Source organism: Thunnus maccoyii, chromosome 5, assembly GCF_910596095.1.
Source record: "Thunnus maccoyii chromosome 5, fThuMac1.1, whole genome shotgun sequence".
NCBI lineage: Eukaryota > Metazoa > Chordata > Actinopteri > Scombriformes > Scombridae > Thunnus > Thunnus maccoyii.
Window position 1 is genome coordinate 34,919,187 of NC_056537.1, and position 24,761 is coordinate 34,943,947.

The 24,761-nt window shown below is 40.9% G+C and overlaps 1 protein-coding gene across 1 annotated transcript in view; it reads right to left on the minus strand.

The window, feature by feature from the left end:
* The window catches only part of LOC121897579 (anoctamin-1-like), a 165,777-nt gene that overhangs the window by 10,308 nt on the left and 130,708 nt on the right, over positions 1-24,761 (minus strand). Inside the window, exons 20-23 of the mRNA XM_042412150.1 lie at positions 23,816-23,916; positions 22,881-23,023; positions 5,473-5,625; positions 5,209-5,261 (exon numbers count right to left, since the gene is read on the minus strand). Coding sequence (XP_042268084.1) covers positions 5,209-5,261; positions 5,473-5,625; positions 22,881-23,023; positions 23,816-23,916 — 450 coding nt within the window. The remainder of the gene's footprint in view (positions 1-5,208; positions 5,262-5,472; positions 5,626-22,880; positions 23,024-23,815; positions 23,917-24,761) is intronic.

A 24,761-nucleotide genomic window follows, 5' to 3' on the forward strand; every position in this document is an offset into this window, starting at 1 on the left:
GTGGCCTATTGCCGATGCTGATACCGATATATGCACATATTTTTTTCCAGCTGGCTGAGGAGACTATTATGCATGCAAGCATAGATTGTACTAAGTATGATCAAGAAAGATAATATATGAATGAAGAATTTAGGAAGACTGGAGTTCAGGAGCTCAGCCTTAAAACTTTAATGAACCTGCCAAGTTGGTGGAGCAGTAGAGTTTTCTTTGAGTTTATTAGACAGGATTAATGTGTAGGATTTAATCTCTGGTCCACACTCCGGAGCAGAAGGTGGTGGTAATGCACCTAATACGCGGGTTGCCAACTGTCGTTATAAACCAAAAAGATTTTTTTTCCGCAAACAGAGTGGTACATCCTGTCAGCCTAAGTGTTTCCTATCTGTGTAGCCGAACATAGGAGCTCCTCCACAGACTGTTTCACCCTGATGGTCCCGGTGCATCCTCTGTAGGCTCCACTTCACTCAAGCTGCCCATCAGACCCGCTGCTTCTTCCCACTTGAACCTAAATTGTCACACCCTGCCTGGTTCTTGTGTTTTTTGGGGTCTCCTGGTTTGCACTTCTGTGTAGTCCCTTGGGTCATATGGGTTTTCTTGGGTAGTGGGTTTGGACTGCCTTTTGTTGTTTAGCCTGGTGTGTTGTGTACGTTAGTTTGGGTTCATGATGGCTCTTGGACAGGTTGGTGTGGGTTGTATTAGAGTATTGTGTTTTTTGGGTTTTGGTTTTGTTACTGTGTTTCCCTTGTGTGTTCATGTACTCCTCCTCACCTGCCCTGCTTCACCCTTGTTAGCCCAGCTCTGCTCTGTGTCTTCCCCACACCTGCCCTGTATCAGTCTCATCAGCCCTGCCCTGCTTCCTGTGTTTCCCTCAGCCAATCACTCACCAGCCTGCCCTTGTGTCTCGTCACCTGTAACCCATTCCCTGATTAGTTTAGTCTGTATTTAAGGTCTGGTTTTGAGTTGAGTCTTTGTTGGATCATTCATTTTGTTTCGTCTAGTTCTGTTCGCCTATTCATGACCATCCATGATTAAAGGAGATTTTTTCATTTAATCTGCATTCTGGCCTCTGCATTTGGGTCCACTCCTGCTTCCCCAAGCTGACATAAATAACAAACCGGGGCTCGATGCTCTGGTTGGATCCACATAGAGAGCCAGGGCTAACATTAGCTGAGCAGGAGGGAAGCACAGCCAGCTAGCCTCTGCTAGCCTCCCCCGGTTTGTTATTTAGGTTCAAGTGGGAAGAAGCAGCGGGTCTGACAGGCATCTTAAGTGAAGTGAAGTGGAGGAAGCACCGGGACCGTCAGGGTGAAACAGTCTGTGGAGGGAAGCACAGTCAGGTGGTGGAGGAGAAGGCAATAAATCGGCCTCTCATAATCGGCAGAAATGGCCAATGCCGATATTTCATTTTAGAGCTTTTATCGTCCGATACCGATGACTTGCCGATAATATCGTGCATCCCTAATAATAACAATGTAATTTGTGTGACAGTCACATCATAAACATGGAAGGCATGGCTGTGCTAGCATGCATATTCAGAATTACTTGTTGTGGAGGTCGGCAGACAATACAGACGATGAGAATGAAAACAAGTGGGTGACTTTTCTACTTTTACCAGGTTGTGAGGTACCGACTCTGAATGATTACAACAGGCAATATGCACATACACAGAGAAGTGAGACGTTAAAAAAAAAAAAGAAGTTTGATCTGTCTGTTCTGACAGCTGTCGCATAGCTAGAGATCAGATATGAATCAGATCTAAGACCACATATGCAAGTGGCAGTGCCAGATCTGATATGAAAAAAAACAGATCTGGTCTGTTCACACTAATGTAAAAAATCCAATCTGAGACACTTGGAGGCAAAAACATTGGATTTGGGACGCTTCACCATTTAGTGTGAACATAGCCAAAGTCACAAGACTACACCTGTTATTTCAATGTGCCAGATTCATATGAATCTGCTGCTATGAAAATATATTTATCAATCAGACTCTGTATCGGCAGAAAGTGACTCTCATAAGATTTTCATGTGACCTTATTGTTGGGACTCAGTTTAGAGAAAGTTTAGTTATTATAAATAATTAATAATTATTAACGATTAAAAATCAATAAAATTATTAATGTGAATTAACAATAACGGGGCAACACCCTGAGGTCAGGGACCAATAACCAAACAGTGAAAACAGTCTCAAAAGGGGTTTTCATCCAAGAATGTCGACTTCAGAGAGATATTAACATTACAGGATGAACAGTGAAGGTTTGAATTCAAGCACTGACCCTGTCACCAAGCTGTTATTACAGTATCTATACATACAATCACAGGAAACTTCTCTTGCACAACAAAGTTTACTAACTTCAGCAATATCAATCATAAATCAATAATACTTCAACATCTATCATACAACTACAGCTATCAAACACAAGCAACAGTAAACATTGGCGGTTATAAACAGCAAGACAATATACAGCCCCAACAGAGGTGTGTGTGTGTGTGTGTGTGTGTGTGTGTGTGTGTGTGTGTGTGTGTGTGTGTGTGAGCATCAAAACAAATGCGTGTGTACACACAAGTGGAATTAGTAGAGAGGAAAGGGTGAAAACACCAAAGAACAAATCCCCGTGTGATTCTGGCAGGTCTCGTCCAATGGGAACTGAGGGTTTGACTCTGCCAGATTTCACACCTAGGTGTGAGTTGAGCAGAGCATGATGGAGGTTAAAGGTTTGGAGTCCTTGTGTTGGACTTGGTGCCTTTCTATGTTATCAGGCTTTGTGACTGTGTGCAGGCCTGCTTTTGCCTAATGTACGTGGTCTGAGGCCCAACATTATTAACCACACAGGTGGTTATTATTATGGTGCAAATAACTGAGGTATTAGGATGAGTGTTGAAACATATTTAATTCTGCTGCTACAATTAAACATGGAATAAAACCTTGGGAAATATGTATGAAAAAATAATTTCAATCTAAAGTCAATTTACTAGATTTTTAGAGCTTTCAACCACATCTCACAATCCTCACCGGTGAATGAAACTGGATCAGATGTCATCCTGTGACCTAAGTCTGGAGCATTGGTCACATGATAACTAATGGTTCAAGTTACAGGGAATCAGTTTTCACTACAAACCATCACCTCTGGTGGCACATCCTAAAGACTCAACTCTCCTTGAGAGAACTACAGTGGTATATGACATCATACGTGACAGCTGTGTGACTGCAATGGTGAAATAGCAGGGACAAGAGACTGAATGACCACCAGTGAACACCAGGCAAATCTCTCATAGCCTCCACTAGCAATAGGTCAAAGGTCAGTGACCAGGAGTCAGTTGACTCAAATAGCAACTGACTAATCAAATCAAATAGCACTATCACATGTGATGCCAGAGACCATTTTTGAACAGAGAGAGAGGTTACCATTTCCGTCCACTTATGACCATGTGTTGTCACGTTAACTAAGCGCTGAATGTTAGTGCTATTTGCTGGTAAAGACTTTGAGATTTGTTGAAAGCTCTGAAAAAGCTAGTTGGGTCTATTGCCACAGACTAGAAGAGTTTTTTCATTTACCCTGGCATTGTGAGTGGTTGCTTCCATATAGATTTATCTCATTTATCATGTTGTAAAATGTCAGAGTGAAATTGAAAACAACTGATCCAGAGAACTCATAACCTTTGCACATGATCAAAGCTATGTAGGATGGAAAGTGCCATGCAACATTCTAAAAATGTTTTTTCAGATAAAGCTATGGCTCTGTGCTCTTCTTTAAAATTAACTCTCTCTTCCATTTCTTTATTGTGCCAGTAGCTTTAAATGTGTACAGTGTTAATTCAGTGTATACAGAGCAAGTGTATTTGGTTCAAGAGGTGGCACCAAAAATTGTCAGGAAGGTCACTTCTGTTCAGTGATTTTGCACATTTTTACAACTTTTGCTGGTTTTCCTCAGTATTTTCACACCTATCCCAGTCACCTGATCCCCACACCTATCTGTGCACCTACCCCCCATTCTCTTATTTACTCCCCTGTGTATATATACCAGCCCCTTCAAGCTGTTTACATCCTGGAGTTAGCATTAGCATCAGCTTTAGCCTGCAGTGCCTTGATGGAAACAGTCTATGGATGTAAACTGGAGAAAAGTGCACCAGGTAGAATTAAAAGAGTTAAAATTCAAATTGTTATATTATCTACATAAAGCTGTACTTTTGATCATCATTGTTTTCTGTGTTGTTTATCCAAATGAAATACAGTTGCACATCAATACTGACTCAGTGTGTTTCTGTAAAAATGTTGCACATGTCTTGTATTAACTCAGATACTTGATGTGCTTGCAGTGTATTTGGTTATATATATAATTTATTATCAGGACTAAAGTGACATTAAAGACATCTGGATCAGACAGGACGTTGGTTAGACCATTTCAGAATGTGTAGTATATTAAGTTGTTAATCTGGACATATATATACTGACATGTACTGTCCGTGTCTCTCATTCCCTCTCGTTCTTAATTAAAACAATGGGGGTATTGTTATTGTTCACTTAATGGCAGTTGTGGGGAGAGCTAAGCTGCAGCAAGGACACTGCAGCTCCATTTAGTGGACCAATGTTCATTTTTCCACTTGCGTTTGACTTAACTTGTTTATGAATTCTTTACACTCAATCTTTAGGTATTTTCTGGTTACATTTTCCGAGGTTGTGTAAGTTTTTCATAGGTTATTTTGGACATGTGAAGAGCTCTCTACTATTTGTACTGTCATATTAAACATGTAATTTACAGTGCCAAAATATATTTTTTGTTTTGATTTCTTAATTTGGTTTCTGTTACCTGTTTCCCTTTATTGCTTATTTTGAGCGATACATTGCATGATTTACAATATGATTCAGATATGCTTATAATTTTGCTCCCCCATTGAATTAATTTCTTCATAGACTTGCAGATCATTCATTCATTGTTTTGACTAGTATGTCTTGTTCTTTTAGTGTTTTATTGTACTAACTGAATAATCATACACATTGTTTTCTTCTTTGGACTCCCCAACATAGCTTGGGCACCCCGTGGCCACCTGTTTTGTAAACTGATAAAAGCTAATCCTTAAATTAAACTATCTGCTTGTCACTGCGTTATTTGAAATCAAATGTGCTGGAATACAGAGCCCCCCAAAAAGTTTGAATACCTGTACTTTCAAGCACAGACATTAGCATAAATTAATACATTCATATTTTACTTACATTAATGATGACAGCCACTTTTGCTACCCCTCTTAGGATGTTGTACCATATACCTGTAGACATAACAAAAATAAGTTATAAGAATGATTTATTGCCTGCACGGTGAAGATAATGAAAATGATTTCTTGTAGCTGGTTGGTTGAAAGTAATTTGTTTACAGGAGCATTTACAAGATTTCACCAAAGTCCAACTGTATTCCTTCTTCTATCGGATACATTCATGCATTTATGCCTTTTTACTAGAGCTACTTTGAATATAACCCACCAATGTCTTTGGCTCTAGCTGCCACTGGTCTTCGCAGTTCAGTCACAAATTTCTTGGCATCAAGTCGTATTTCAATGATGTTGTTCAGCAGGGCAAAGAGTGGAGCCAGAGGGAAGGATGCCACGAATAATGTGACAAAACCAAACTGAATGACTGGACACACAACAAGACAGAAGAAGATATTAGAAGAGAATCATTACTAAATCAGTCTTATATTTGTGATTAAATCCAGCCTAGACTGATGAAAATATACTGTATGTTGCTTTAGTGGTAAGGTCAAATGTACTGGAAACCAGTGTTCTCCAGTTCAGAGATGTGGCCAGATGTATAGACAATGTGTACATCAAATTTGCGATGAGAATGTGTGCTTTTTTTTACATAGGCATTTGACAGTACTTTTGCTGATAGGAGTCTTGCATTGTTTATTTAGCATATACTGTATCTGTGATGAAGTTGATTTTCTATCTATCAGGGAGCTAAGCTTGACATATTGATTTGATGGTGTTGTCACTTTTGGTCTGCCTCCATGCACTACCTCCTTAGAAACCTTTAGTCTAGCCATGATTTGACACTGAGAAAGCCCCTATTTGCTTAGAATAACAATTTGATGTCTCACACTTTAACTTAGTTCTGATGCCAGCTAACTTAGTTTCTGCTGGAAACTTGAGGCACAGCCATTTTTATAACAAGGGAACACTGGCTGCAAGTTGAGTTACTTGAACAAGCCTTTGATGTGTAGATCAAGAAAAAAAAGAAGTACTTTATAGATCCCCATGGTGAAATTGATCCTCTGCATTTGACCCATCCTATAAACACAAACAAACTAGGAGCAGTGGGCAGCCACAGTGCAGTGCCCGGGGACCAACGCAAGTTCCTTTGCTAGTGCCTTGGTTAGGGGCACTGACAGGAGTATTAACCCTAACATACGTGTCTTTGATGGAAACCGGAGCACCCAGCGGAAACCCATGCAAACATGGAGAGAACATGCAAAAGCTGCACAGAAAGGACCTGGAATGGCCAGGGTTCAAACCAAGGACCTTCTTGTGTTGGGTCTCACCAGCTGACCGCATGTTTCAAGACTCTAAGAAACAAAGAGACCTTTCATTCTGATGTGATAAGTGTGGTCGGATGGTATCAAAAAGAGGGAAGATGATCAGAACTGCGGGGGTTGAACTACCAGAAGGCCGCATTGCAGATGTTCAGGACAGCTGAAGGAACGAGGCAGGCCGAGGACTGGTGAGCGTCAGAGCCACTGTCCAGGACGAAACAACCAAGATCCAGCAATACAAGGCCGGACTGAAAGACAGCACAGCAGCACAAGAACAGGCACTTAGTACAAGATCAATAGAGGCAGGGATCTACCACGCCAGACAGGACTCTAGGTGCAGGCTGTGCAAAGATACTCCTGAGACAGTTCAGCACATAATAGCAGGGTGTAAAATGCAGGCAGGAACAGTGTACATGGAACACCATAACCAAGTGGCTGGCATAGTCTGCACTGAGTATGGGCCAGAAATCCCAAGGTCAGAATGGAAGACACCTCCTAAGGTGGTTGAGAATGACTGAGCTAAGATCCTGTGGGACTTCCAGATCCAGACTGACAAACTGGTGATGGCTAACCAACCGGACATCGTGTTGATCGACAAATGACAGAAGAAGGCAGTGGTGATAGATGTAGCGATCCCACGCGACAACAACATCAGGAAGAAGGAACATGAGAAGTTCAAAAAATACCAAGGGCTAAAAGAGGAGCTAGAAAAGATGTGGGGAGTAAAGGCAACAGTGGTGTGATTGTTAATGGGAGCACTTGGGGCTGTGACCCACAAACTAGGGGAGTGGCTCCAGCAGATTCCAGGTACAACATCTGAGGTCTCTGTCCAGAAGAGCGCAGTCCTAGGAACAGCTAAGATACTGCGCAGAACCCTCAAACTCCCAGGCCTCTGGTAGGGGACCCGAACTCGGAGAAGACACACAACCACCCCCCATAGGAGGGTTTTTTTAAGTATAGTGTCAGCAACTTTCGACCCATCAAACAATAATCTATTTCAACTGATTTGATCTTCGTTCAGGGCTTGTCACTTGACTAAAACTGCTTTTACAAAAGTGGTCAATGATTTTCTACTTGCTATAGATTTGGATTCTTCTGCTGTGCTTCTATTACTGGATCTCAGTAATAGATGTGACTTTGGCCCTATTTTGGCTTAAGTCTAACTTATCTGAAAGAACACAATGGGCCTCATACAAGAACATATTCATATTCTTATCCTAAATGGTAAATGGCCGGCATTTTATATGGCACTTTTATCCAAAGCACTTTACAGTGTTTCTCCATTTCACTCACATTCACGCACACAAGCTACTATGCATGGTGCTCACACAACTATCAGGAGCAATTTTGGGTTGACTATGTTGCCCAAGGACACTTTGACATGTGGACAGGAGTCAAACCTCTGACCTCCTGATTAGTGGACAACCTGCTCTGCAGGTATCAGTAGTACCTGCTCTATCAGTGGCATATGATGTGCGAAAACACCTGCACCTGCACCCTATGAATACCTTTCAATTTCCCAATCAGACTGCTCCTCGATCCTTACTCCTTGTTTGACCCAGAAGTCATTCTGGTCCACCATCATGAGGCGCTTATTTCTGCTCTGAGGAGCAAGGGAGGATCTCTAAGGAGCCATGTGTGAAGATACATGAGACTAGCCTTCCTGAGTTCTTTTACCAGCCAACACACCTCATTATTGGAAAACAGTCATTGATTGGACTGGTCTGATGGGCTATATCACTGCAGTTTCATACCAGAGTGGACAAATAGCAGATTCAACTGTATTTTACAAGTGTATTACTCCCAAGTCTTATATTTTATTGTTTTCTGATTCACCATCTAGTTGAAAATAGAAGATCTGTGTTAATTATGATCAACATAATTTTTTTCTTCCTCGCTGGGGTGCCCTGGTCTGCTGTCCTTTGGGGGGCGAGGGGATGGGAGGGGATGGAGGAAAAGAGAAGAAAGAGGAAGAGAAAAAAATCTTTTTCCCCACAGTAACAGGCTCTCTGTTCAGAGTGAGTGCGCGGGGTGGCAGGGTGCTTCCTCCAACAGTCAGCTTCGTCCCCAGGGCTTGGAGGCAGCTAAGGGGAAACCCCAGCCCCACGCAGCAATAAGCAAAAATCCAAACTTAAATTCAGAAGAAAAGCAAAGCAAAGACCAAACAGTAAACACACAAAGAAAATAGGATAAATTGGCTCTACCTGGGAGATCTTTTCTTTTCCCTTTTTCTTTTCCCCTGTTTTCTTTGTTTTCCTTCTTTCCCTCTCTCCCTTTTCCTCCCCTCCGTATCACTTTTCTTCCCACTTTCCTTGCTTTGCCTTGAGGGGTGGCAGGCCGGGGCGCCCCCGCGGGCGGGGTGCGGTTTGACAGACAGGAGGGGGAGATGAGTGAATAGGAAAGTCATAAAGTGGTTGTATCTGGGACATCACCAGTCACCCCTGCCAAGAAAATTCAATGTAATTATTTTTTTAATTCTAAAATTTATCTTTTTTCCTTTCTTTGTTCCTTTTCAGTTCCTCTCCCTATTTATTTATTTACTTGTTGTTATTATTATCACCATTATTAATTTTTTATTATCCTTTTCCTTGCGCTTATAACGACTCTCCCTGATAGCTCCTCTGTGCTTACATACACACTCACACCAAGAAACATATTATTATTATTATTTATAATGATAATGATAATTATATCATTTTTTCACTGGAAAAACCCACTGGAAAAATAGGTAATCTGACTAATCAACTTTCAACTCAATTCAGTTCAATTTTATTTATATCGCGCCAAATCACAAGAAGTCATCTCAGGGTACTTTCACATAGAGCAGGTCTCGACTGTACTCTTTAATTTACAGAGACCCAACAATTCCCCCATGAGCAAGCACTTGGCGACAGTGGTAAGGAAAAACTCCCCTTTATTGGGTAGAAACCTCAAGCAGAACCCAACTCTAAATGTGTGGCCATCTGCTTTGACCGGTTGGGTTGAGAGAGAAATAGAAGTTAAATTTTTTTTTAAATTTAGCTAACTGTAGAATTTCAGTTTAAACAACACCAACTCTTTGAGGTTTGTTTATCCTACTTTTGTTGTAGCATTGTCCTCAGATGAACCAGTGATGACTCAGTGGTTGTCTCGTGTGTCCAGGACAGTGTGTTAGTCAGCTTTGTAGCTGAGAGATCAGCTTTTAAGCTGCAGCTTCCCAGCGAATGTTTTCCACTCATGAGTGTTGCAGGAGCTGTAAGACAGAGTTGGGTTAACAGTTTTCTTCAGGTGATTCGTCGAATCACCACAGGGTTGAAGTGTTAGATGGGGAAGACAAAAACAAGTTGATTTGGTTGTCTCTGGGAACAGCATCTTGAAGATGTCTTGGTCCGTGGAAGAGCAGGTCGTTTACTTTGAAGTCTCCTTGACTGACTAAATTTCTTACTAAAATAACTTTGCCAGTCGAAACGAAACTATACTTCAAGTTACTAAGTAAGTTACTAAACAAAATAATTTCAACATAAAGTTTGTTTGGACTTACAATACTGTATGTAGCTTGACGTAAAGAAAAAGGAGAAAATTAAACTCAGGAGACCACTGGATATGAGAAAGTTGAGATGGTGGAAGTCCTTAGAGATGTGATGTGCCTCTCCTTGATGGGAGATTCAAGATCCTTTTATTGTCATTCAGGAAAACATCAGTGATGCAAAGCAGAACGAAATTACAAGCATGGTACCATTAAAAACACAGATTTAAAAAAAAACAGGGCTATTGATGAGAGAAAAGACAAAAAACACAAAAGCACAGTCAGCGGTGTGTTATTTTGTTGAGCAGTCTGATAGCAGCCGGGTAGAAACTTTTACTGAACCTGACAGTGCTGCTACGCAGGCTGCTATATCTCTTGCCTGAAGGCAAGAGGGAGAACAGCCTGTTGCAGGGGTGAGTAGAGTCTCTCAGGATGCTGGTCGCTTGAGCCAGTAGGTGTTTTTGGGCCTGTATAGGTGACAGTGTGACCCTAATAGTCCTCCCTGCTGTCCTCACCACTCTCCTCAGGGCCTTTCTGTCAGAGGTGTTAGAGTTTTCATGCCAGAGACAGATGCCACGGGTCAAAACACTCTCAGTGATGCCACTGTAGAAGGTGGTGAGGATGGATGGATTGAGATAAGCCCCCTTCAGCCTCCACAGGAAATGTAGATGCTGGTGAGCTTTTTTCACCAGAGAGGAGGTGTGCAGGGACCAGGACAGGTAATTGGCCGCATGAACCCCCAGGAACTCAGTGTTCAGTACAGTCTTCACAGCAGTTCCATTGATGAGGATCGGGGTATGCATGGGCCGTTTCCTCCTGAAGTCAATCACCATCTCCTTGGTTTTTTTGATGTTCAGTACAAGGTTGTTGTTCCTGCACCAGTCTGCAAAGAGCTTAACCTCTTCTCTGTAAGTGTTCTCCTGGTTGTTCTGGATCAGGCCCACCACTGTTGTGTCATCCGCGTACTTAATGATGTGATTCGTACTCCACTTTGCACAAATTGAGGCCTGTCTGAGAGAGAGTTCAAGATCCAATTGCACAGTGGAGAATTTAGCCCAAGTGGGCCCAGTTTTTCACCAGATGCTGGGGGATTATGGTATTGAATGCCGAGCTAAAATCGTCAAACAACATCCATACACGTGTGTTCTTTTTCTCAAAGTGCTCCAGGCTCAGATGAAGTGCAGTGGATATAGCATCCTCAGTGGAACGATTAAGGTGGTAGGCAAATTGAAGTGGGTCGAGTGAGGGGGGAAGGACAGATGTGATATGATCCTTGACTAGTCTTTCATAGCACTTCATTATTATGGGAGTGAGTGCTACCGGTCAGTAGTCATTTAGACTAGTAACTGTGGGCTTTTTGGAACTGGGATGATGGCTGAGCTTTTGAAGCATGATGGTACAGCTGCTTGACTCAGAGAGATGTTAAATATGTCTGTTAGGATATGAGTCAGCTGATCCGTGCACCCCTTGAGCACGCACCCTGGTATCATGTCAGGACCTGCAGCTTTCCATGGGTTGATCTTCCTCAGGGTCTGTTGGACATCAGCTGGGTCCAGATGTAGCACCTGGTTGTTGTGGTGTGGAGTGGCTTTCACTGCTGGTGTTTTGTTAAGTGCTTCAAACCCGCCCAAATAATTATTTAGACAGTTTAGGAAGTCAGTGCTATCATCACAGTCCTGAGGGGCAGACCTGTAATCTCTAACAGATTGGATACCCTGCCACAGTCTCTTAGTGTCTCTCTGGTCTTGAAAATGACTCTGAATCTTTTGTCCATGGGCTCTTTTTGCCATTCTGATGGCCTTATTCAGATTGACTCTCTCAGACCTAAAGGCAGTTGTATGGCCAGATTTAAAAGCTGAATTTCTTGCTTTCAGCCGGGCTTGAACCTCAGTGGTCATCCATGGTTTCTGATTTGCCTGGGCTGGCTGTGATGGTTTTTGTGACACTGACATCCCCCATACATTTTTGAATGTAGCCTGAGACAGCCTCAGCATACTCACTGACATCTGTGATCTGATCTTTGGTGGCAGCCTCTCTGAAGACAGACCAGTCAGTACAGTCAAAACAGTCCTGTAGTGCTGACATGGCTCCCTCCTGCCAGACCCTTACCTGTTTCGAAGAGGCTCTGTTCTGGTAAGCAGTGGTCTATATGCTGGTGTAAGCATCACAGCGATGTGGTCAGATGAGCCAAGGTGGGGATGGCGTACTGTTTTGAATGCTCCTTCAATGTTGGTATAAGCATGATCCAGTAAGTTGGCCTTGGTTTTTATTTTGGCCTCAAGCATGGGCGTGTTTTAGGGTGGAGATACACATTCTCCCACACAACCAAAAAGTTCTTTGTCTGAGAGAGAACACATGAACCCCTCTGGGTTGATTCACTAACTGATGACTTACTCGAGATTTAATTTAAAATCACAGATTCCTCGTTTCACCATGGTCATTCACATTTAAACATAAATTGCATAGAAATCATGGTTACACTCATTCAAATAATATATGTGTACTGCAATCAGTATTTCAAAACTCCCTTAACTCAAATCATACCAAAAATTCTCCTTACAGTCCTAACTAGTTCTCACTATTAATATCAAGGCATGCAGGGTTAGACATATCTTTAACTATCACATATAATGGGACCAAGACTTATGATTAAACAAGTCAAATAAATCAAATAATGCACATATATAAGCATATATGTTATGTATACTCAAAATTGCATTTCTGCTAGACCCTATGGATATGTGGTTTTACTCATTACAATTTATCTAGAATAATCCTTCACACAAAATTTAGCAGTAATTTGAAGTTAAATGCACATGCCTAATATTTCATAAAATTTATTCTAAGGGTGTCCTCTGGAGGGCACCCTCCTTACATGATACTGAGACATCAATATTCACATTAATATCAACTTGATCAATTTTCTTCATAGAGACTCGAGAACTGGATCCTTTTGACGTGCATCTCCTGATTAACAATTTTTAACTTTTAAGGTAATTACGCTTTCAATACATATTGAATCAGATTTTGACTTCGAGAATAAGGGCAAAGTTAGTGTGTGTGTGTGTGTGTGTATGTATTTGTGTCACAGAGGGAGGGGAGAGAAAGAGAATTTGAGATAGATAGACAGGACAGTGATAAGATTGTCCCAACTCATCAAAATAGGATGATGAGGTTGTGGTAACACAGTCCTTTTTTTCAAGGAAAAGTCTTTTAATCTAGTATTTTTTTTTTTTTTTTTTGCGACTTGAGGAGTTGATGAAAGAGTGTGATTGCTTTTAGTCTGTCATTAATGCCACATTTAAATACAATTGGGGGTCTTTGGAGGTAGAGTGAGAGGAGTGTTGCTTCTGTGAAGTCTCAGACTGACACTTTAACATTGAGAAAAAGACTTACAGTTTACCTTTGAAGTAATTCCAAACCCAAAGTTGAATATATATCCACATCCTGAGATTAAGGGTTATCATTGATTAACCCCAGACCTTTTTTGGGGGGCTTTCAGAGACATTCCAGGATAGCAAAATAAAAGGGGGCACTGGGTTTCTTACACCATTTTCCCTCAAACATTTAGCCAAATAAAACATTTCCAGTGTTCAAAAGACACCCTAATCATATTCTGGGCTATTAAGTAATGAATTCACAACTACAATATCAGTAAATACAGATGCAAATAATTAATAAATAATATAAACACATTCTGCCAGTAGTTGCTACGGCTGTTAAAGCCAACTGACAGCTGATCCAGCTGTTATCAGCTGCAACTGTCATCAGAAATGGACATCGCTTCACATGACCCTTGAGGGGAAAGGACGTCAAATTTCTCGAATGCTGTGATCAGTCTATACAATGTCAGTTTGACTTTGATACGATTTTGTCATTGTTTCGAGCGTTGACCCGATTATGAACACGAGAGCAATGAACAGGCTTGTAATGTGACAGAACAGTCGTGTGGCAGGATGCCCACGACACCCTGTGGCAAAAGTCTAGCATGTCAGAATTTTTTCAATATTCCTGCCTAGTTCAACATTTCCCACAATGTTTTCCTTGATGTTGACCAATAGGATAAAAGAGTGCTCTTTGGCGCACATACGCACGGACACAGAAAGTCAAAGCCGTTCTCCAGCGGCTGTCTGGCCAAGCTGAGCTGCATTGAGTGTCACAGACAGCGGGGAGAGCAGCAGCTCATCTCCGCCTTCTCTACAGGCTGATTCAGGAAGAAAAACTGCTGTCAGTCATCAGGTAATCAGTAACCGCTCTCTTGCTTTCAGAAATCAAGAAGCCAGTCACTGATGACTGACGGCAGGTCTCCCTGTCTGAATCACCCTGTAGAGGATGAGATGAGCTGTTGCTTTCCCTGCTGTCTGAAACATAAAATGCGGTTCAGCTCAGCCAGACAGCTGCTGTACAGCTTTGACCCAGGAACGGATCTTCCTTTTCTTTTTCTTTTCAGAATACAAGACCGCCAGCATCACAAATAGCGCTTTTGTAGCCATGATTGACAATTTTTTAAACCCTCCTCCTCAGTGATCTATGAACTCACACAAGGTCGTGAATAATGATTGGTTGGAGTCAAACTTGTAGTGTCGCCAGTCTCCCAACCAAGAAATGGCAAGAATTTATGGCACTATGATTGCCTAATCTAACATGGTGACCATTGTGAAAGACAAAAATATTGTGTAGTCTGATCCTGGAATAAAAGCATATTGTCTCGTTTTGCTTGCCTACTTGTGGATATAACACCAATTAAATTTTGGAGTTCAAAGGCTGTCAGCCTGTAGGTTGCTGCAGTGTTTTTAATGATATTTCTATAGTAAAATAATTAAGGCTGAAGTTTTAAAGGCATCCAATTTTCAGTCATCTTGTGAAGATTTGAAGATCATGTTTTAAGTGTCAGAGTGTTTGTAGGGGAGTAATGTTCCTATACAACCTCCTAGTGGTTGCATGAGGGGTGGCTGTGGCTCAGGAGGTAGAGCGGGTCGTCCACTAATCACAAGACCAGTGGTTCGATTCCCAGCCCCTGTCAAAGTGTCCTTGGGCAAGATACTGGACCCCAAATTGCTGTGCCATATGTGTGTGAATGATTAGATTCCCTCTGATGGGTAGGTTGGGACGGTAAGCCCCGCCATCAGCGTATGAATGTGTGTGAATGGGTGAATGTGATTCGTAGTGTAAAAAGCGCTTTGAGTGGTTGGAAGACTAGAAAGGTGCTATACAAGTACAGGCCATTTACATTTACTTCCTGTCACCAAACAATTTAGGAAAATAAAAGGACCCCACTATGTTGAGAAGTAGCTGTCTGTGTCTGATGTTTCATTAGGTTACAGTGGTCTTTGTGGGCTGCTCTGTGAAGTTTTGGAGATTTTATTGATGGATATACTGTAACACTGATGACGTTTTGGACAGTCTCATCTAGCCAGTTTTAATTTATGAAGCGGCTGTTTTTTTGTTTGTTTTTTATTTCAGGTTTTCCTGAATATTTGGCTGTGTTTTCTCAGTGTGTAGTGGTTTATAGAGACATGTCAGTCTGTTTTCATATTGCTATTTCTACAGTAAAATACTGTAAGAACAAGTTGGGATTTTGCAGCAGTTTGTTGTTTTTCATTGTTGTTGTGATAGTGGGTATGTGTGTTTTATCAGAGTGTAGAAGTTTAAAAATTGTGTCTGAGTGTGTCATGTTCGATAAGGCCTGCTGCGAGCTGCACTGCATTGCTGAACTCTGATATATGAATGAACACAGGTCACTTAACTGTCACGGATCACTGTTTGTACAAGCTGACTTTTGTTGTGAATGCACTTTTATACTGATTGCCTAACAATCAGCTGTCTTCACAAGAAAAATGACAGTATGGGTCTAAAATTCAGCTGGCAAAAATTACCTATAGTTACATTTACAGCATCTAGCAACCGTAGTAATTATGACCTGGGGAAGTGATGCAGTTCAGATGATGTCAATATAAGTAGACTTCCTTATTAGATGGAGGCGTGTTGGGGGCATAGCTAGATGGTTAGCCAGATGGCAAAAAGTTTTTAAAAACTTTTATAACATGGTGTTTACTGTTGCCATGATGACAAAGGTTGCTTAACTTTAAGAAAGTACTAACTATGTTTCAAGTAAAAACTTTAACCCAAACCATGATCTTTCCCTAACCCTAACCAAGTGTTTTTTGCCCCTAAACCTAACCAGACCTTAATGATGTTGATGTTGTCACATCATAGAACATAATTACTTATTAACAGTCATTTGTAACGGTTTTTGAAAGCAGCATTTTATGCTCCTGTTTTAGAAAGTGGCATATTATGCTACTATGGGTCATTCTGAAATGCTACTATGGGTCGTTGTGGAACAGGGCCATGCACAGACATTTGGGGGGCAGATGCTCAAGTGGAAAAAAAAGGGCACTGATAACTGAATACATGAATTCACATCACACGTCTGTTGAGTCATCTCATTGATTAGCAGGCAGCACAGCAACAATGCTGCTGCAGTATGAACACACACACATGCATACACACACACATGCACAGTGAGTGGAGGAACCAACTAGAGCAACTTTGATCAATTTTACAATCAATAGAGAATCAATCAACTGTCAACTGTGTCTCATCAGAACAAATCCTGCAGTTTTTTAAGAATAAAATCAACCTGAATTAGATTTAAATCTACACTTTTACACTCAGGAAGTAAAAGTTCATCAGGTTGACCTTTTAGAAAGAGTCTGAATTTATTGGTGAACAGGACTCAGAGTGGAAACCCCTCAGAGGATAATAATTAAAACTATCACTCTTGTAGTCCTGCTTCAGCTGGATCAGAGAGGAAACTGCAGACAGGGACGGGTTGGAAAGAGGAGGAAGAGGGAGTCATACCACCTTAAAGGTGGCTGGCAGAGTGCAATTTACAGGTTTTCTGAACTGCTAAAGCATGAAACCCCATTCTCTGAACCAAATGCTCAGTGGCCTGAACCCATTTATTGAATCGATCACTCTTTTGACAAAACCTTTCACAACAACAACTTTCACCTAGTGAGAAACAATTTGCAGATCTCATTTACTCTTTTTGCAAAACTCTAAACACATTCTCATTCACTAAAACACATTTTATATTGTGATACACTTCTGATGCAGAATGGTAACTACAGGTGGCAGATGTTTAACACAATTACAGCAAAAATGTCATAGCTTACACACTACAACTCTAAATTGTTGACACTTGTTGCTAATGATGTCATGAAACCAATATAAGTCAACTCCGAGTGCAGTCAGATGTCTTGTTTGGGCATGAACAACAGGATCATGAGTAGGCAGAGCCTCCTGTCTACGTCGTAGTTTGGGATGTCAGTTTTCACAATAGTTTGCTGACATGGGAGTAATTCAACATCATAAATGTTTGCCTTCCACCATACTCCCCATTCCTCAACCCAATAGAAGAGTTTTTCTCTGCATTGCACCCAAAGGTCTATGACCGAAAACCCTATAACAGGGAAAATCTCCTACAGGCCATGGAATTGGCCTGGGGTGACATAGGTGTGGAGTCTTACCAAGGCTGGATCCGGCACACCAGAGGGTTTTTTCCCCTGTTGCTTGTTTAGGGAGAACATTGCCTGTGATGTTTCCTGGTGACAGCCCTGTTCCCACTGAGACTGACGTGCTAACGTGCTACGGTAAGCGTAGTGTCATTTCCGGTTGCCGACTGTGTTTACTGATAGCGTTGTTGCTGCTCTCAACTCAGTTGATTTTGCTATATTTCACATCACTGGATAAATACCTGCTGTATATTTAAACTTTCGCTAGTTCTACACAAGCACTCTCAGCGCTTGCTCTCTTAGCGACTGTTCGCTCGCTAATTGCACAGTTGTTTGTTATTTTAGCTCTGCAGCTAGCATTAGCAGCTAACTTAAACTAAGCAGTTAACGATGGCTTCTCTCTCTCTCGCTCTTGTTCTCCTGCTCTCTCTTGCTCGGTGTGTCAACTGTTTAGTTATTCCTCTGCCTCCGTTAGTGAAAAAGGTACGTGTAATAAGTGTAGTTTATTTGCAGTGCTGGAGGCGAGGCTCAGTGAATTTGAAGCACCATGGAAAAACAATCAGTAACTAATGTAGTTAGCCAGCCCCCAGTAGCCGGTGCGGGCCGACCTAGTGTAGCTCCTACTCCCCCGGTAGTTACTGAGCAGCCGGGAAGCCAGGGTGGCTGGGTGACTGTCCGAAGGAAGTATAGCCCTAAGCAGAAGCCCACGGTTCACCACCAACCAGTTCATGTTTCTAACAGGTTCTCCCCCCTCAGTAACACACCTGCTGAGAAACCAACTCTGATTATTGGCAGCTCCATAGTCCATAATGTGAAGTTAGCGACACCAGCAGCCATAGTTAAATGTATTCCTGGGGCCAGAGCAGGTGACATAGAATCAAATTTAAAACTGCTGGCTAAGGATAAACGTAAATATGGTACGATTGTCATCCATGTTGGCGGTAACGAAAATGAATGTTGAGTCGGTGTGTACATATGCAAAAACAATGTCGGACTCCGTAGTTTTCTCTGGCTAGTCTATGGCTTGTCTATGGCCAAGTTTATTAGTAGACCAAAACCATGACAACCCAGAGTTGAGACCAGGAGACAGAGCTGCAGTCCTACACGCTTCTCTGCACTTCCATTAGAGCAGTTAGAGCAGAAGAGGATTAATTCATAAAAATCTAATAAAAATTAAAACCACTACTGCAATAGTACAACAAAATAAGATAATTAAATGTGGACTCTTGAACATTAGATCTCTGTTATCTAAAGCTGTATTAGAAAACAATTTAATCTCAGATCATCATATTGATTTATTTTGTCTTACTGAAACCTGGCTGTGTCATGAAGAATATGTCAGCCTAAATGAATCCACTCTCCGAGTCATATTAATACTCACATTCCTCGAGACACTGGCCGAGGGGGTGGAGTTGCAGCCATTTTCGACTCAAGCTTAATCATCAACCCTAGACCTAAATTTAATTATAACTCATTCGAAAGCCTTGTTCTTAATATCTCTCACCCAACCTGGAAAACTTTACAGCCAGTTCTATTTGTTATAGTGTACCGTCCTCCTGGTCCGTACTCTGAATTCTTATCTGAGTTTTTATCAAACTTAGTCCTTAGTACAGATAAACTGATTATAGTAGGTGATTTTAATATTCATGTGGATGTCGATAATGATAGTCTCAGAACTGCATTTATCTCATTATTAGACACAATTGGCTTCTCTCAGTGTGTAAATAATCCCACTCGCTGTCTTAACCACACCCTCGACCTTCAATCAATCAATCAATCAATCAATCAGTTTTTATTTATATATTGAGATATTGAGAAAGTGCCCTGAGATGATTTTATAAAAATCATCTCAGGGCACTTTTCACATAGAGCAGGTCAAGACCGTACTCTTTAATTTACAGAGACCTAACAATTCCCCCATGAGCAAGCACTTGGCGACATTGGTAAGGAAAAACTCCCCTTTAACGGGTAGAAGCCTCAAGCAAAACCCAGCTCTTGGTGGGCGGCCATCTGCTTTGACCGGTTGGGTTGAGAGAGAGAAAGACAGAGGGAAAGGGGGGGGAGACAGAATAACAACAATCATAACAACAACGACAACAGTAGCAGCAAAAGTAACAGCCAGGGAAGGATGCCAACAGGATTGTGAAGGACCTTGTTCTGAATTATGGGATTGAAATTGAACGTTTAATATTTTTTCCACAAAATCCTATTTTATCAGATCATTTTTAATAACTTTAGAATTCCTATTACTGGATTACACAACATTAGACAAAAATGTCTTCACTAGATGTCTATCTGATGGTGCTGTAGCTAATTTTAAGGAGGCAGTTCCATCAGTACTGAATTCAATGCCATGTCTCAATACTACAGAGGACTCTTATTTTAACTTTAGTCCCTACCAAATTGATAATCTTGTTGATAGTGCCGCAGGCTTATTACGAATAACCCTCGACTCCATCGCCCCCTTAAAAAGGAAGATGATAAAACATAAGAGGTTAGCTCCACGGTATAACTCTCAAACCTGCAAAGTAAAGCAAACATCATGAAAATTTGAAAGGATTTGGTGTGGAAGAATCTCACTTAGTCTGGCAAGATAGTCTTAAAACATATAGAAGGGCCCTCTGTAATGCCAGAGCCGCCTATTACTCATTAATAGAGGAGAATAAAAACAGCCCTTGGTTCCTTTTCAGCACTTTGGCCAGGCTGACAAAGAGTCATAACTCTATTGATCCATGTATTCCTATATCTCTCAGTAGTAATGACTTTATGAGCTTCTTTAATGATAAAATTCTAACTATTAGAGGCAAAATTCACCACCTCCTGCCCTCAACAGGCACCGTTCTCTCCCCAAACACAGGCACCTTAGAAACAGCTGTAAATCCTGACATATATTTAGACTGTTTTTCTCCAGTTGACTTTTCTGAACTAACTTCAATGATGATAACCAATCAACCCCATCCCCATCCCAACTAGGTTGCTTAAGGAAGCCTTACCCTTAGTTAGCGCTTCTTTACTAGATATGATCAATCTGTCTTTAGTAACAGGCTATGGACCACAGTCTTATAAAGTAGCTGTAATTAAACCTCTTCTTAAGAAGCCTACTCTTGATTCAGGCATTTTAGCCAATTATAGACCTATATCTAACCTGCCATTTCTCTCTAAGATCCTTGAGAAAGCAGTCTCTAATGAGTTATGTGACTTTCTATATAACAATAGTTTATTTGAGGATTTTCAGTCAGGATTTAGAGCGCATCATAGCACAGAGACAGCACTGGTGAAAGTCACAAATGACCTCCTTACTGCATCGGACAAAGGATTTGTCTCCATACTTGTCCTGTTAGATCTTAGTGCTGCATTCAACACAATTGACCATCACATCCTTTTGCAGAGACTGGAACATTTAATTGGCATTAAAGGAAGTGCATTAAGCTGGTTTAAGTCCTATTTATCAGACCGATTTCAGTTTGTACATGTTAATGATGAATCCTCCCTGAAGGCAAAAGTGAGACACGGAGTTCCACAAGGTTCTGTACTTGGACCAATACTATTCACCTTGTATATGCTTCCTTTAGGTAATATTATTAGGAAACACTCCATAAATTTTCATTGTTATGCAGATGATGCTCAATTATATTTATCAGTGAAGCCTGATGAAACCAATCAGTTAAACAAACTCCAAGCATGCCTTAACGACATAAAGACCTGGATGACCTGCAATTTTCTACCACTAAACTGGGATAAAACTGAAGTTATTGTGCTTGGCCTTAAAGACCTTAGAAAAAAATTATCTAATGATATGGTTACCCTGGATGGAATTACCCTGGCCTAAAGCTCCACCATATGGAATCTGTGAGTTATCTTTGATCAGGATATGTCCTTTAACTCCCACATAAATCAAATCTCAAGGACTGCCTTTTTTCATTTACGTAGTATCGCAAAAATCAGGCACATCCTGTCCCCAAAAGATGCAGAAAAACTAGTCCACGCATTTGTTACTTCTAGGCTGTATTATGGCAATTCCTTATTATCAGGCTGCCCTAACAAGTCTCTAAAGACTCTCCAGCTGGTCCAGAATGCAGCTGCATGTGTTTCTCCCATTTTAGCTTTGCTACATTGGCTTCCTGTAAAATCTAGAATAGAATTTAAAATCCTTCTCCTAACTTACAAAGCCCTTAATGGTCAGGCACCATCATATCTTGAAGAGCTCATAGTACCGTATTATCCCACTAGAACACTGCGCTCCCAGAATGCAGGCTTACTGGTGGTTCGTACAGTCTTTAAAAGTAGAATGGAAGGCAAAGCCTTCAGCTATCAGGCTGGCTGTTGTATTGAGATGTTTTAACAGTGGTTTAATTTCACAACAGTAACAAACAATGCCGGGGCTTAGGGCAAACACTATCATTACCTGGCTGTTACTAGTCATGCTGCTCTGCAGGGTGTTCAATTTGCATGTGTGCGGTGGCTGTGACAAGGGAAGTCAAAGAGGGAGGGGCAGGGGCTTGTGCGGTCTCACAGAATTAGAACTAATTATGAGGGATGCACCATTTTATCATACTGGTTCATCCACAGCATCACTGCCTTGCTCCAACTCCTCCAACAGTGTTTACAAAATAACCCATTAATGGCAGCAAAAACATTCATACTGCGAATCCAGCGGCCTTGCAAGGTAAGATGGTGATAGACGGTGATAGACAGAAGGTTCATCCAGTCATTTGCCAAGTATGTTTTAAAAGTGCCTGCCCTTTTCCAAACAGTTTCCAAGGATGACTTCTCAGATGGTCCTGTGTAACAAGACCATTCAATACAACTAACTGACAAGTCTGACAAGTTTTTACAACATTCAAATCTGATACTTATTTGTATTACCTGTTGAGTTTCCAAACATCATAGCTTATGAATGTAATGCTAAGTGATAAGTCAGTGCGTGAAATGCACCGCCAGTAAGGATTCACTGTGGTGGAGACCGGAGGTCATTGTGAGCAGAAGGTTTGCAATGGATATGTCTTTGCAGGATTTGTGGTGCTTAAAGAAGATGAGAGTCTTGTATGAAGATGCAAATGCCACAAAGGACCACAAAATCTTGAACAGTGAACAATGTAAAAATTAATGTGATTTGAGGAATAATCATTTAGCCTCAGAAGGACTAATGAAACATACAACCTTTGATTCACTCTTAGGTGTTAGCCAAATATTTGTCTATAGATGATCTTAATCAACACAAGGTTAAAGGCCACGTAAAATCATACTTGTGAGTGTTTTGCTTGTTTTTTCCTAGCGCTGAGGACACAAAGTGTGTGTGTGTATACACGGATATGTTCATGTGTGTGGTACTGACTCATTTCCATATATTCAGGTGTTAACCCAGCAAATGGCTCCAGGAAGTGGTCAGTTTCATATCTCTGCAGCTTCTTCTGTCTCTCTTCTTCTTGAAAAGCCCCTCGTTTTGACCGGATGAAGCGAATCAGCTTCTTCAGTTTGCTGAGGAACACATGCACATATGTAGAGGAAATGTGAACACACAAGCATGCATATATTTTTTGTCTTTCTTCTAGTGTTATTTTGCCATGCTGTCCTGCTAATGCTGGACAGGTATAGGTTAGGATTGATTAAGCTGGCTATGCTGGCTACTGTTTTACAAGTTGATTGAGTTGACACTAGAGAGCATCTTTGAACAGGGGCAATGATCTCCCCACCATACACAACCAACTGTTACCATGGTATCAATGTGCCATATTTAGGATGTGATGATACATGAGCCAGTTCCATTCTATGAGAAATAAACATTTATGTATCCTTTTTTCAAATTTAATTGCTCTATAATGTTGATTAATAAAAGGGATACAAGGCTGTTTTTCTGTTCATTATGGCTAAAGTGACATATGTAGGAATGTCTGAATTTGCACATAATTAGAGAAGAAACAAACAATATCCCATGTGCCCACAGGCTAGATGGGGATGAATGTAAAGCATTTGTTTAATATTGGAGCCTTTGTTCCTAACTTAAAGAGAGACAGTAATTTGACAAAGAAGATTTTATGTTCAAGCCAAGTGTACTTTATGGCAATGTGATGCGTAATGATATATAATCAATCTAAAGTAATTTATTTTGAACCAAACACCACCTGACCACCTGCAGCAGCTACGATTGACACAATCATGTCTGTGTCAGATGGGTAGAGTACCATGATCCTTTAGTGACAATAGCAGTACATGAAATACATAATATAAAGTGTAAAAGTGTAAAAGAAAGTAAAATACATGCATACTTACGGTAATCCAATCTCAAAAAGGTTGTTCTGAATTAGCTGCTTTCCCAACATGGTGATACTCAGCTGGATACACAGTTCCATCAGACAGCCTCCATGAGCACACTGTAAAACAGTCCAAAACTACAGTCCACCACAGCAAAAGTGCATTTTAAAAAGTAATGCAAAATTACAACATATATGTGATGTTTTAAAGGATTGTTGATCAGGATGAATAGCTTATTAATGACAATTCTTGGCCACATGCCGAGTCTTTTGATTTCCAAACATATTTTCTATCTTCTATTACAAGAATCAAAAAAGTAGCAGTTTCTGCATGATTATGTGGACACACCTCCTGCACAAAAATGTAATAACAGTTAAAAAAAGGGTTGCACACAATTTAGTTGAACTGCTTAAACATAGTTCAATGCAAATCACTGTACTGATTAAAACTCTTCACAATTTATCTTAAAGGTTTCTACAATTCTTTAATTAATTCAACTCTTTCTCAGAAAGCAGAAACACAGAACACAGGCAATACAAGTGATAATTTCTTTAGTCAGCATGAATATACCATATTCTCCTCAAATAAACAAAACTAAGCTAACATTAGTCTTATATTGTAAATAGAAAATAAGGTAGCTTATAAGTCCATAATGTACAGAGAAAGAGAGTAAAATACAAACAATCAATCAAAAAAACAGACAGGTGAACAATCAAAACACAACAACCATTCCCTACCCAACCCAAGGCCCAGAACATTGAGTTTAATTAGGGTTCAAACCTCAAAGATGTAGAACTGCTATTTGTTTGTAATGGGATATTGGGGTTCAAACCCCGAAGGGGTCAGAACCCATCTCAGTTTGTGCCTGTTTATTATTATTAGGGCCCCAGTGGTGTGAAGGCTCTCTTGGAACTGAAGGAATTATTAGGGCCCGAGAACCTAGCAGTGCAAAGGCCCTTTTGAA